General features: G+C 43.4%; 1 protein-coding gene across 1 annotated transcript; it reads right to left on the bottom strand.

The window, feature by feature from the left end:
• Positions 1-670: 670 nt before the first annotated feature.
• On the bottom strand, positions 671-9868 carry LOC139235408 (probable G-protein coupled receptor 139). The gene is made up of 3 exons (XM_070866537.1): positions 9829-9868; positions 3433-3528; positions 671-1569 (listed from the first exon to the last, which is right to left on the bottom strand). The coding sequence occupies exons 1-3, from the start codon at positions 9866-9868 to the stop codon at positions 671-673; spliced, it is 1035 nt and encodes a 344-aa protein (XP_070722638.1).
• Positions 9869-14873: the final 5005 nt, after the last annotated feature.

Raw genomic sequence — 14873 nt, 5'->3', positions numbered from 1 at the left:
GAGAGTGAGGAGGAGCTGAGTTTAACGTGTGTCGAGTGTGTGCGGGGAACACTTCATCCTGCAGCTCACCGCATTGTTCAGGCAAACTTACAAAGGAACGTTATAGTGGTGAATGTCACTGGGATATACTCCGTCTGCAGGAGACCCTTTAATCCCAAAGGAAGATTATCTGAAACAAGGATACGTCGCTGTCTCCGGGCGCTGGGGCTGCTCAGGTTAAACCCCACTGGGAGAAAAACACAAGGAGCCTGTAAATGGATGAAGGCACTGACCTTTGAACCTTTGAAATCATCCCTCCCTGGCTGCTGTTTGGTCCCAGGCCATTTCCCCCCAGCTTTCCCTGGGAGTGCTGGGGACTGAGCGGCCAGCCCATGGACTGAAAAGTAACAGAGCCACCTTCCCCACGCCTCCCCCTTTGGATAAACACATCCGACACGAGCCTGGCGGTTGGGAGCATTATAAACCCGTCCCAGGCCGCAGCAGACGTTTTAGCGGGGATAAAACCTGCAGGAGTCCAGCGGGACTGATCCCCGTGGACTTCCCCACCTCTATCATTTTTGTTAGTCGCTGAATCCGGGCGGTGAAAGATGAAAACAGGCCTCACTGTGTGTGTATCACAGAGATGAGGGGATTGGGCAGAATACACGCCCAAAACATTGTGTGATTCTTATTATTTAATACATTTAACAATTACAGTGAAGGGATATTTCACCACATTCTTCAACTCCTCTCTGAATTTCGTCTGGGTCACGGCATAAATACATGTATTGGTGCAGCAACTCAGGAGCTGAAGCATAAATCCCATTTCCAGTACATATTCAGGTAGATATACAGGAATAAAGTTTAACGAATACAAACGTTGAACCACAGAATACAACAAAAACACTGCCCATAACAGGATAAAATTGCCGGATATAACAAACAGTAAAATTATGGATTTCCTTCGCTTCTCCATCTCTGGATCACTGGGAGCCTCCCCACTGCTGTGGGCCCGGAGTCTCCTGCGGGCTCTGCTCGACACTAAAACGTGTCTGACAGTTAAAGTATTGAGCAGAAGGATCAGAACAAATGGAATAAACGGTGTTATAATATAATGAAGGAATTCAATTACTGCCCATGATAGTGACTCAGAGACTTCCCATCTAACAATACAAAACCAGGGACTATTGAAAATATGATACACACCTCCATACATAAAGTACCAGAAAGTGTTCTTTACACAGAACAGCACACTCAATATTCCCACAGCCACAGTCGCCGTTTTCTCGGTGCAATATTTGGTTTTAAGCTTCTGACAACAAATGGCTATACATCGATCAAAGGTAAAAGCAACTGTGAACCAGATGGAACAGTCCGTGACTGCGTAAAGCAGGATGGCATGGATATTACACACTTTAACCTTCCACATGAACTCAAACGCGGTTGAATAACGAATAGGTATCTGCCTGGATATCAGGTCGAGGATAACGACTAGTAGATCCTCCGCTGCCATTGCCACCAGGTAACGGCTGACACACTTGGAGAGACCGCACTTTCCTCGAGACAGGATCATTATCGTCACTAAGTTCACTGCAAGAAAGAGAAAAACAGGAAATTTATATTTCAGATTGAGAGCAACAACAGCTGTCTCAAAGAATTTTGTGTGAAATGTGTCAGGATTAAATGAACCATCCAATGGGACGTGTGGTGTTTGGGTCAGGACTGATGAAATCATCGGATGGGACGTGTGCTGTTTGGGTCAGGATTGATTACACCAGCGGATGGGACGTGTGATGTTTGGCACAGGTACTGAAAGTACCAATATATGGGACGTGTGGGTGTCGGGACAAGGACTGAATGTACCAATGGATGGAACGTGTGGGTTTTGGCTCTGGACTGAATGTACCAGTGGATGGGATGTTTGAGTGTTGTGACAGGAAGTGAGTGAAGCGGTGGATGTGATGTGAGGGTGCTGGGTCATGACTGAAGAATTAATGTTTTGGACTTTTGCCGGTGGGTAAAGCTCAGAATGAGACTATGATATAACGCCATATCCAAGTCAGTGGTAACAATAATTCAGCACAAGAAGCCGCGAGTTTGTGAATAACCTGTGTACATTGAGGGAATAGAGTCATTGTCCAGGGATGGGAATGTAGTATGGGGACAGCGAGGGGAATGGAATCTGTGTCCAGGGAGGAGAATGGACTTGTGGGCCAGGGGATGGAATGGAGTCTGTGGCCAAGGAAAGGAATGGAGTTAGTGACAGGGAGGGAAATGGAATCTGTGGCCAAGGTGGGGAATGCAATCTGTGGCCAGAGGGGAATGGAGTCTTTGGCGAGGTTACTGCAGTTGTGTTGAAGGCTGAAGAAGATGAATTGAATTGTGTTATGTGTCGAAATCGGAACCTTTACAACCATTGTATTGAAAGTACACTTTCCAACAATATTGAAAATAATCTTTAAAGAAGGGACTGTCACTTTACAATAGACTGATGGACTGATGATGACCCATGTTATATGATGTCACAGAAGATTTTCGAACGTGTCTGTTTACAGCTGGAACAGTGTCAACCTGCTGCCTGTCACCTGGTATGAGAAAGTTACAGACTTCCAGTTGACAGAAAGAGTTTGAGACTGGAAATTTCAATATATATCACAATATAGTGCTACATTTTGAATAGTTGCTATCGTGCGGCCCACACCAAGATCTCCTGAACTGTGGCTGAACAAGGGAAATAAATCAATTCAAACACAACTGAATAAACATTTTACTGGAATCCGTATTGCAGTTTTAACCCTGTCCTGACCATCTGGAATTAGTGACTGTGAGGCAGAGCGGGAGGCGGTGGAAATTACGACAACTGTCTATAGCTGAATCATTAGTGAATAATGTCTCATATCTCAGTGTATTTGTGAAGGATCTCTCAACTCTGATTTCCACAGAGCAGTGTCATTAACAATAACCAGCGGTCCTTAAAACACGTATTACCGCTGAACACATATTTATTATCCAACACTGGGCATCAGTGCAGCAAGCTGACTGCAAGCTGTTCATTAATATAATCGTTCACTAACATATCTTGTGTCAATAAAATCAAATTTCTGTCAAATCCTGTAAACCACGATCACTGGAAACAAGTTGTGGAAACAACACACCGTTTATTGAACTGGGAGCAGTGAGTCAGCAAATGATCGAACATTACATGACAGAAACTTCTGTGCATTGCCAGACACAGAACAAGAGATTTAGTTTGTGAAAACAACATACTGTTCATTGAACTGGGAGCAGCGAATCAGCAAATTATCAAACATTACATGACAGAAACTTCTTTGCATTGCCAGACACAGAACAAGAGGTTTAAATTGAATACAATTAATAACTAGAACTAAAGGACAAGGACAAAAAATACAGTGAAACATGGGTTACATAATTCATTGCAGATGAAGGAATCACCAGGAACACCAACAGCAGCGAGGAGCGGGTAATAAATACGTTCTACATTGGAATCTCCCAGAACATGATTTGACTTTCTGTGACCTCCAATGAGAACTGTTCATTTTAGACAACAACTTCAGTCAAACGTTGCTGTACAGACTGAAAAAAAATCCCTATTTATAGCCTGAAGGAACTCTCCAGTGAGACAATTAAACTGCACACTGAAGGATATTAATCACAGTCACTGAATAAACAAGTTGTCCGAACCTTTTCTTTGCATCACTTTCAATTGCAAAATATCTTAAAAGCAACGTGGCTTTCAGATCAAATAACTTTATCCAAAACCAAGCACTATTGGTAAAAGCAGAAATAGTTAAGTCCACAGAATCACAGCATGCATGTGAAGGGAGCAGCTTCATTTAGGGAGTTTCTATTATTGCTGAGATGTAAAATAACTCTGTAATTTCAGATTTTCAATTCACTTCTCGGGGTAACACAAGTGAAATAAAACAAATGGAAGGATAGATTTCTAAGTGAAGGTCAGTAACATACATGGGGACTGACAGTACAGTGCTAAGTAAGGATACATTGGCACTGATAATACAATGGTCAGTAAAGATATATGACGACTGATCACACAATGGTCAGTAAAGATACATGAGGACTGATAATACAATGGTCAGTAAGGGTACATGGGGACTGATAATACAGTGGTCAGTAAGGGGACATGAGGACTGATAATACAATGGTCAGTAAGGGTACATGTTGACTATTAATGTAATGGTGAGTAAGGATACATGGGGACTGATAATACAGTGGTCAGTAAGGGTACATGGGGACAGATAATACAGTGGTCAGTAAGGGTACATGGGTACTGATAATACAATGGTCAGTAAGGGTACATGAGGACTGATAATACAATGGTCAATAAGGATATACTGGGACAGATAATACAATGGACAGTAAGGGTACATGGGGACAGTTAATACAATGGTTAGTAAGGGGACATGGGGCAGATCATATATTGGTCAGTAATGGTTCATGGGGACAGATAATACAGTGGTCAGTAAGGGCACATGGGGATGTGAATGTTTCAAAATGTATAGAGACATTGAAGTTGAGAACGTGGGAATTGTATAGGGACAGTATAAGCTAACAAAGAATTCATGGTGGAATAGCCATGACATCTCAGACTCGAGACTGCGAAATGTTACAACACTAACACATATTGAAACAAAACCCACAGCTTGCAGAAAAACCTCAAGGTCTTATTAAATCATGTTATTAACCTGAAAAATTAACAGAAGGTCTTTGTCTAAAATCAGACCATACTTAGGTCGGCTTATGAGTGGACAAAGGGAAAGAGGGATCAAAAGGGATAGGCTGGAGTAGGATGTCACTCTAGCCCTATCTTGTTATCTTTTGCCGAAAATGTTTAACCATCGTCCCTTTACAATGTAACGTCACTTTGTCCGTAGGAAGTGAGTGCGTTCCATCAGAGTTGCATTCCTTCTGTCTGATAAGTCCCCAATCGGGATTTGCTTTTTAAATAAAAGCTTGCTTTGTTTAAAGCACAAACGGTATTCGTTTCAGTAATGTTGCTGAACCAGATTGAGAGAAAAGAATCTATATTTACATTTGGTGTCAAAAGTGGGATCTCAACGGACAACTGCCGAAAACTTGCGAATTAAGAGCCAGACTGGCCTTGGACGAGACGAGGGGAAAGTGGCCACTGGAGTGAGTATGATTTCAATACTGTTCCAGATTCCCCCGGTTTCAAAAGTCTGAGATAAGTTTAGCCACCCGCTGGTTCTCAGGTAGTGTCTGAACAAGATCCAGGACAATCTGGTGAATACTTTTCAAACTTAGAATAGGTAAGTATTGCGCGGTGAGGCAAACCAAGCGGCGACTTGGAAAGATAGGTTCCAATAGGTAAGTCTTGCGCGGTGACGCAAACCAAGCGGCGACTTGGAAAGCTGCCTGGGTTCGAGGCCCAGAGCCTGCCTGGGTTCGAGGCCCAGTGTCTGTGTGGGTTCAAGGCCCAAGTAGATCCGTGCGGCGACACGGAAAGTAGGGATAGTTAGAGCTAGATAGGGATAGATGATCAATCATGGATCCAAAAATTAATAAGAAAGAAAAGAGACTCTTGTGAACGTTTGTTTTAAATGAGAAATGCTTGTGTGATTTTTACTGTAAAACAAAAAGCCGGGGAGTTGTGGTTTGTTTTAGCTCCACCCACTTTTTCAAATCGAATGAAAGTTTTTTTTAACCCATCGTAGTGTTGTCCTGTATGTGGAAAGTTTAAGAGTGTGAAGCTTATTGAATTACAAAGTTTGAATCGGGATTTTCAGATATTCAGAGAAGGCACAGAAAATACTGAAATGGATTCAAAAGGATTCAAAAAATAAAATAACACGACCTTGAGGCTGGAACAATTGAGATAACGAAAAGCAGTCCACAGCCTACGTGCCAGACTTCCCTCTAGTTATGGAAAAGACAAAATAAAAAGTAACGTACTAAATAGGTGCTGAAAGAAAAAAAAATGTTCTGAGATTTTAAATTATGAGAAAAATTCCACTGCAGTCTAAAAAAAATCACTCCTGTGGAGTTGGCAGAAAAACTCCATTAAATTAGGACTTTTATTGACAGAAGGAGGACATATTAAAAACCGTAGACGTCTTAAAGAAAGATTGCACGCACGAGAAACGTACTCAGAGTTCCACTGGGACCTCTGAGAAATGTATCGATACACTACTTAGTTAAAATGGTTGGCTTTGCATTGACCGAGGCTGATGACAAAATTGAATTTCAGTAAACAAATGTATGGTCTCGTTTTAAATCAATTAAAAAAAATATCTTTGGCAAGTACTTGAATTGGAGTTTAATCAAATGCTGCCTTTCCTGATGAAAAGATTTTTTTTTTCTCAGATGGTTACGTGAAGTCACATAATGACATCAGGTCTTCTTACAAACCTGTAAAGGAGTTAACCCTTTCCATTGACAGCCGTTTCACACTGAACATTATCAATTTGGATTTCTTAATAGAAAAAAGACTCACCAAACAGAGGAATGGTGCGATAGTCAGAATAAAAATAAAAACAGAACTAGCTTATGTAATAATACTTGCCTGATACAATAAAGAAATAGATACTCAAACAAAACAAATTGAAGAGTTAAAAGGCTAAGATAAATAAGCTGAAAGGGATCCACAAACCCAACTTAACCCTGACCTCCGATTTCACGGAGTGACCTCGACATGCATGGATATAATGCAGAATCAAGGGTCCTGTGAGCCCTGGTAAAGCAAACCCTGAGCCCAACTGAGCATGCCCGATTTCTAACTCACCTAGGACGTGCTACTCATGATGCATTGGTGGTTGCTCACCCGAACGATGTCCAGGATCGCCTAAACGCTATCTTTAATGCTCTCACCACGACCCTTCAGAAGCCCATCATTATGGCCGCAGTATTAGAAACTAAACCCAAACGAGAAGAAACTGCCGATGAATTCATGGAAAGATTTATTTGAAATATATGGAAGTCAATCAGGAGAAAATGCCTTCAGGGCAGGAGAGGATTCTCCTCAATTCGGCGCTATCCTACTTCAGTGCCTGCCCTATTCGGTTGCTCACGCTATCCGGACAAATAATTGGACAGCTAACAGTAAAGCCCAGATGGAAAGGGCGGTTAAATATTACTGGCAGGAAAAGAAAGGAGAGGGGGGAGGTGCGCCCCCAACCCGGGTCAAGACTGAATAAGTGACTAGAAAAGAAGAGCCGCCTCGGGTGGAAGGACCAAAACCCAACCCAAGGGGATACCAGATGGAACCGCAGTAATGCACGCAGGATTGGGTGGATAAACAGGGATACGGTTATACTAAACACCCAAACGGCCCGGGCCCTGCTAATTACGGACCGCCCTACTGTTCCCAGCCTGGTATGGGAAGAGGTCGGGGCTGGGAAAGACGAGATGGATGCGTTATTTGTGGGCAAGAAGGACATTGGAATAGAAATTGTCCCTCCCGTCAGCACGAAAAAGGAAGAGGAGGAAGAGGAGGGGGGAAAGTGGGGAGAGGACAGCGATCTTACACTAACTTCTCCCAGAACAACCCCTTTGGCCAACCGTCCCGCGATTTGAATTGACTACGCAGCTTGATTGTGCAGGGACCCTCCCTGGATGACGAACCGATGATATTGTTAAAAATTCGGAATGAGTGGCAACCCTTCTTGATAGATACGGGAGCCTTCATGTCTTCTGTACAATCAAAGCTTCAACTCCCCGCCTTCACTGAAACACAGGGACTGTCAGGATTCCTGGGACAAGTCTCTATATTCCCAGTGTCAGAACCGGTTAAAATGATTTACCAGGAAGAATCGGTGGAACATTGATGTGTTTTCATAACCAATCTGGACTGTAACTTGATGGCTAGAGACCTCCTCTGCAAATTCCAGTTGCATTTGCAGTGTGGAGATGATTGGATCATTGTAAAACAGGGAACGCTTAAGCGGCAGTATTATACCACTAGAACCCCTCAGTGGTGGTCTCTGGACCTGTCGCAGGCACCCTATCACGTGACCCTAGCATAAGATCCCAGTGGAAAGAATCAGGACCTGCAGAACTTTTATCACGATCACGAAGGGGAAGTGAAGGAAATTCTATTAAGGGCTAGAGTGACTGGACCGGAAGGGAAGGCAGATTTTGTGGAAATGGACAGCCCCCAACGGTGGCAACACATATTACTCGTGAAGTATTACCTCCCCACCACGCTAAAGATTTGGGAGTTATGGTGCGCCAGGCTATAGACGAGGCTGACCCTACCAGCCGGGATGTGCAAATTGTAAAACATGGCCAAACAGGCCAATTCCACGGGGACCCAGAGAAATGTCTTAACGACTCTGCAGCATCATACTGTCTCTGACATACCTGACTATGTGGATCCTCATGTGTGGGCAGAGGACCCCTCCCAAGTGGGTTATACTCGCATTGATCCGACTGAGATCCCAGTGCAGGGCAATGTGGACTGGCCCTTATCCGACAGTACCCACTGAAATCACAGGCAATACCGAGTATCCACCGAGCTTTGGAGGCTAGCCGAGTCGAACCAATTTGCCAGTTTCCAGTCCCTAGCACGGCTAAACAAATGCGACAGTGGTTGGGGATGATCAATTACTGCAGATCCTGGATCTCTAATGTTGCCCTGATGACTAAGCACCTCACCCCGTATACAAATAAGTAAGGCAGTTTTGAAATAGAAACCGCAGACGTCCAAGCCTTTAAGGAACTAAAAACAGCCCTGCTGCAAGCTCCGGCTTTGGGTCGGCCCCTCTATGACCGGCTCTTTCAACTGTATTGTACAATTCCAAAAGACTGTGCTACCGTTGTCTTAACACCTCTCACTCCGTAGCTGCCCTCCTGGGCCAACTGCAGACTCAACACCTTACCATGGCCAGGCAAAGCAGATATGAGATCTACTTACTAAACAATCCTAACTGACCTTTCGGCACTGTACTGCCATTAATCCGGCCTGTTTTCTTACTGAGCCACCCCAAGATGAGGAAGAACCCAGTCTTGATTGTTTATCTTTAATTCAAGAGGCCACATCAGTCAGGGAAGATTTAGTTGATGTACCAATGGAAAATCCAGACTGTATTATGTATGTTGACGGAAGTTCTTCTATTAATCCAGAATGTACACAAATCTCAGGATACGCCATAGTAAACCAGGAGAATCAGGTCTTGGAATCTGCCGCTTTTGAAACCGCCTATTCTGCCCAACAAGCTGAACTATTCGCCCTCACCCGAGCCAGTATCTTGGCCAAAGACATCAAAGTCAATATCTATACCGACTCTAGGTATGCCTTTGGTGTGGCCCATGATTTCGGACAATTATGGAAAAATAGAGGATTCCTAACCTCACAGGGGAATGAGATATCCCATAAGCAACTAGTATCTGATTTGTTGCAAGCCCTCATGCTCCCCAAGCTCATTGCCGTTGTTAAATGTACCACCCACACCACCGGAAAATCCCCGGTTGATATAGGGAACCACTGTGCTGACAAAGAGGCTAAACAGGCCTCTCGTGACCAACAGATGGTGGTGCCCAAAATGATGAGTCAGACTAAAAAAATCCTGCGAAGGATCAGTTAGCCTCGGAAAAACCAATGCCAACCATCCAAGTTGTTATACAAGCACAGGAGGACGCTCCTGAAAAAGATAAACTGTTGTGGAAATATTATGGATGTACTTATGACAATGTTTCTAAACTCTGGACCACTCCCGCGGAACAGACTTGCATGTCTGACGAGTTGGCTCTATGGGTTATTGAATGTATCCATTTTGCTACTCATTGTGGAGCAAGGACCACGAGTGATACACTTTTGTCTACTTGGTGGCAACCTAGACTCCAGACGCTCACCCAGAACATCAGTAGTCGTTGCCTGGTTTGCCAGCAACATAATCCAGGGAAGGCAGTCCCCTGTGATTGGGGTAAAACGCCCCTACCCGAAGGGCCCTTTGAGACATTTCAGTTGGACTACATTGAGTTGCAAAAAGTTCAGTGTTACAAATATCTGTTAGTAATAGCAGATGTGTTTAGCAGATGGATTGAAGCCTACCCTACCCTGGACAATAAGGCTCAAACTGTTGTTAAGGTGTTAATGAGGGAAATTGTTCCTAGATATGGTATCTCAGCTCGACTGATGACCACCTATGTTCTTTCTCTGACTCAGGCTCTGCGATTAGCTCACAACCAGGTGCAAGATGCTCACCCCGACCTCCCAGTTTTGCCCGAATTGTCCCTCCTGGCACCAGGGAAGTATGGATTCGGAAGGGATTAGAGCCACAATGTGGGGGGCCTTTTCAGGTGTTACTCACTACCCCCACTGCAACCAAGGTTGAGGGGGAAAGTGCCTGGGTTCACGTGCACCACTGCAAGCTCACCACCCTCTAACGAACCTATTTTACTGGTTATTCTAACTCCTGTTTCTGTTCCAGACTTCCTCTTCTCCATAGCTGAACAAGGTCCTTGGCATCTTAATTGGAACGTGGACCAGTTTGAACTTTTACCCGTAGTGATAGATAGCCAGCTACACTGACGGTGACCTGAGAAGAGAGACGGGAAAACTGAACTCTTTTAATCAGCAAAATAATTGGACTATTTATCTGAATCCTGAGCCATAAGATGAAACTGTGTCTGTATGCCACAGTCTGTATAATAGTCTTGATATATGACCGTTTCGGCGCATGGGAGGGGAGACAGAGACGAGAGCTCCATGTAAACACCTTTTTGTACATGTCTTATGTTTATGTGCAAAATGGGAACTTTTCTAGATGTTGGGTGTTTTCACATTCCCTATACATTCCCTATACATTCCAAAGGGGGAATTCCTTTGCGCTCCGTTCCACTAACCCTAACTGAGACTGTCAGATGGATTCAGAGCCAAACTATCACGAGAGGAGGGGGGCCAATACAATACTGCTGAAGTTCTGGAGGGCATCATAGCTGAAATGGTAGCAATAAGGACCATAGCATTACAAAACCGAATGGCCCTCGATTACCTGTTAACTGAGAAAGGGGGAACGTGTGCCCTGATAGGGTCTGAATGTTGCACTTACATTCCTGATAGTTCAGAAAACATAACCAATCTCGCTGATCACATAAGAAGGGAGGTGAAGAAGTTATCCACACCAGCAGAAGGATCTAGTTGGTTTGATTGACTATCAGATGGATCTTGGAGATCCTATCTAATTGTTGGTTGTCGTAACCTTTGTTGTAAAGTAATGATGGCAAGGTTAGCAAACCCTCTTGTGGTCAAGGGGACCCGAGTTATGATCCAACGAAGTAAAGAACTACTCGACAATAACAACAATATGGATCAGGAAAGAGAGTGCGAACGGCTGAATGCGATACTCCTGGAATAGTCACCAGGGTTATCATGGAATGATAAAAGGGGGGAATGTGAATGTTTAAAAATTTATAGAGACATTGAAGTTGAGAACGTGGGAATTGTATAGGGACAGTATAAGCTAACAAAGAATTCATGGAGGAATAGCCATGACATCTCAGACTCGAGATTGCGAAATGTTACAACACTAACACATATTGAAACAAAACCCACAGCTTGCAGATAAACCTCAAGGTCTTATTAAATCATGTTATTAACCTGAAAAATTAACAGAAGGTCTTTGTCTAAAATCAGACCACACTTAGGTCGGCTTATGAGTGGACAAAGGGAAAGAGGGATCAAAAGGGATAGGCTGGAGTAGGATGTCACTCTAGCCCTATCTTGTTATCTTTTGCCAAAGATGTATAACCGTCATCCCTTTACAATGTAACGTCACTTTGTCCATAGGAAGTGGGTGCGTTCTATCAGAGTTGCATTCCTTCTGTCTGATAAGTCCCCGATCGGGATTTGCTTTTTAAATAAAAGCTTGCTTTGTTTAAAGCACAAACGGTATTCGCTTCAGTAATGTTGCTGAACCAGATTGAGAGTAAAGAATCTACATTTACATTTGGTGTCAGAAGTGGGATTTCAACGGACGACTGCCGAAAACTTGCGAATTAAGAGCCAGACTAGCCTTGGACGAGACGAGGGGAAAGTGGCCACTGGAGTGAGTATGATTTCAATACTGTTCCAGATACCCCCGGTTTCAAAAGTCTGAGATAAGTTTAGCTGGTTCTCAGGTAGTGTCTGAACGAGATCCAGGACAATCTGGTGAATACCTTTCAAACTTAGAATAGGTAAGTATTGCGCGGTGAGGCAAACCAAGCGGCGACTTGGAAAGATAGGTTCGAATAGGTAAGTCTTGCGCGGTGAGGCAAACCAAGCGGCGACTTGGAAAGCTGCCTGGGTTCGAGGCCCAGTGTCTGTGTGGGTTCGAGGCCCAAGTCGATCTGTGCGGTGACACGGAAAGTAGGGATAGTTAGAGCTAGATAGGGATAGATGATCAATCATGAATCCAAAAATTAATAAGAAAGAAAAGAGACTCTTGTGAACGTTTGTTTTAAATGAGAAATGCTTGTGAGAGTTTTACTGGTAAAAAAAAGCCGGGGAGTTGTGGTTTGTTTTAGCTCCACCCACTTTTTCAAACAGAATGAAAGTTTTTTTTAACCCTTCGTAGTGTTGTCCTGTATGTGGGAAGTTTAAGAGTGTGAACCTTATTGAATTACAAAGTTTGAATCGGGATTTTCAGATATTCAGAGAAGGCACAGAAAATACTGAGATGGATTCAAAAGGATTCAAAAAATAAAATAACACGACCTTGAGGCTGGAACAATTGAGATAACGAAAAGAAGTCCACAGCCTACGTGACAGACTTCCCTCTAGTTATGGAAAAGACAAAAAAAAAAGTAACGTACTAAATAGGTGCTGAAAGAAAAAAAAATGTTCTGAGATTTTAAATGATGAGAAAAATTCCACTGCAGTCTAAAAAAAATCACTCCTGTGGAGTTGGCAGAAAAACTCCTTTAAATTAGGGCTTTCATTGACAGAAGGAGGACATATTAAAAACCGTAGACGTCTAAAAGAAAGATTGCACGCACGAGAAACGTACTCAGAGTTTCACTGGGACTTCTGAGAAATGTATCGATACACTACTTAGTTAAAATGGTTGGCTTTGCATTGACCGAGGCTGATGACAAAATTGAATTTCAGTAAACAAATGTGTGGTCTCGTTTTAAATCAATTAAAAAATATATCTTTGGCAAGTACTTGAATTGGAGTTTAATCAAATGCTGCCTTTCCTGATGAAAAGATTTTTTTTTTCTCAGATGGTTACGTGAAGTCACATAATGACATCAGGTCTTCTTACAAACCTGTAAAGGAGTTAACCCTTTCCATTGACAGCCGTTTCACACTGAACATTATCAATTTGGATTTCTTAATAGAAAAAAGACTCACCTAACAGAGGAATGGTGCGATAGTCAGAATAAATATAAAAACAGAACTAGCTTATGTAATAATACTTGCCTGATACAATAAAGAAATAGATACTCAAACAAAACAAATTGAAGAGGTAAAAGGCTAAGATAAATAAGCAGAAAGGGATCCACAAACCCATCACGCCTGTGCTCGCTGACCTACGTTTGCTTCTGATTAAGTAGTCAATGGGTGGGCCTGAGTCAGTGGGTGAGGGTCTTGCTGCGGGCCTCGGTTAGGTTGTGTTTGGGAGGGGTCATGGTTAGGTTGTGTGTATGGGGGTCTTGGTTAGGTTGTGTTGTAGGGTCTCGATTAGGTTGTGCATGTGGAGGGTTCGCGGCTAGATTGTGTGTGAGGGGGGTCTCGGTGAGGTTGTGTGTGGGGAGGTCTCTGTTAGGTTGTGTGGGGGATCTCAGTTAGGTTGTGTGTGGGGGGTGGTCTCTTTACTTTTTGTGGCTTTTAGGGATCGAGTAGTCAGGTCAATTCATTGTTATTTTTGGGCCTAGTGCCAATTAAAACCTCGGCCTGGATTTAACATGCGGCTGAGGGGGCAGGTTGGAGCGGAGATCTTGTTGTTCCCAGGAAAGGGATTATTAGATTCAGGAAGAATGTTCCCAATGTTGGGGAAGTCCGGAACCAGGGCTTACAGTCTAAGGATAAGGAGTAAGCCATTTAGTACCGAGATGAGGAGAAACTTCTTCACCCAGAGAGTGGTGAATCTGTGGAATTCACTACCACAGGAAGTTGTTGAGGCCAATTCACTAAATATATTCAAAAAGGAATTAGATGCGAGAAAGCAGGAATGGGGTACTGAAATTGCATGTTCAGCCATGAACTCATTGAATGGCGGTGCAGGCTCGAAGGGCCGAATGGCCTCCTCATGCACCTATTTTCGATGTTTCTATGTTTCTATGTCTCCGGATTTTTAAAGTGGTTATTTTAAGTTGCTGTTACCTTCTTTTTGGAAGATGAATTTATGTACTTTGATGTGCTGATTTTTATTTTTAAGATTTTAAATGTTATTTGTTGTTTTATGTTATTTATTTTAGCAATGACTGTTTTTGGATGAGGGTTGTTTTAATGAGTAATTCAGTTGTAGGATGGGGAAGGAGGGATTATGTCCTTTTAATTGTTAATGGTCTTAGCGGGTTGATCAGGGTACTTTCCGCGTTGGAGGACCGCGTGGGGGGAAGGGACAGGGATAATTTAGGAAGCACTTTTTCCTTTGATTGTTTTAAAATTTATTTTCTTAAATCTTGTGTGTGTCATCGTCACAGGCGGTCCCTGGGAATCGAGGAAGACTTGCTTCCACTCTAAAAGTGAGTCCTCAGGTGACTGAACAATCGAGGATCGGAGAGATCCTACAAATCCACTGGGAGGACAGATGCACCAACGTTAGCGTCCTCGACCAGGCCAACATCCCCAGCATTGAAGCACTGACCACACTTGATCAGCTCCGCTGGGTAGGCCACATTGGCGTGTGCCAGACACGAGACTCCCTAAGCAAGCGCTCCACTTGGATCTCCTTCACGGCAAACAAGCC

The sequence above is a fragment of the Pristiophorus japonicus genome, chromosome 23 (genome assembly GCF_044704955.1).
Source record: "Pristiophorus japonicus isolate sPriJap1 chromosome 23, sPriJap1.hap1, whole genome shotgun sequence".
NCBI lineage: Eukaryota > Metazoa > Chordata > Chondrichthyes > Pristiophoridae > Pristiophorus > Pristiophorus japonicus.
The sequence above is the reverse complement of the archived record's forward strand: the minus strand, read 5'-3'. Positions and strand labels throughout refer to the sequence as shown.

Excerpts from the sequence above, each read along its gene's own strand:
- LOC139235408 (XM_070866537.1), bottom strand. The coding sequence starts at position 9,868 with ATGTTGCTGGCAAACCAGGCAACGACTACTGATGTTCTGG. Across the intron at positions 3,529-9,828 it reads AACGACTACTGATGTTCTGG|TTCTCATTGGAGGTCACAGA; the intron begins GTGAGCGTCTGG and ends TAAAATGAACAG. Across the intron at positions 1,570-3,432 it reads CGCTGCTGTTGGTGTTCCTG|TGAACTTAGTGACGATAATG; the intron begins GTGATTCCTTCA and ends TCTTTCTTGCAG.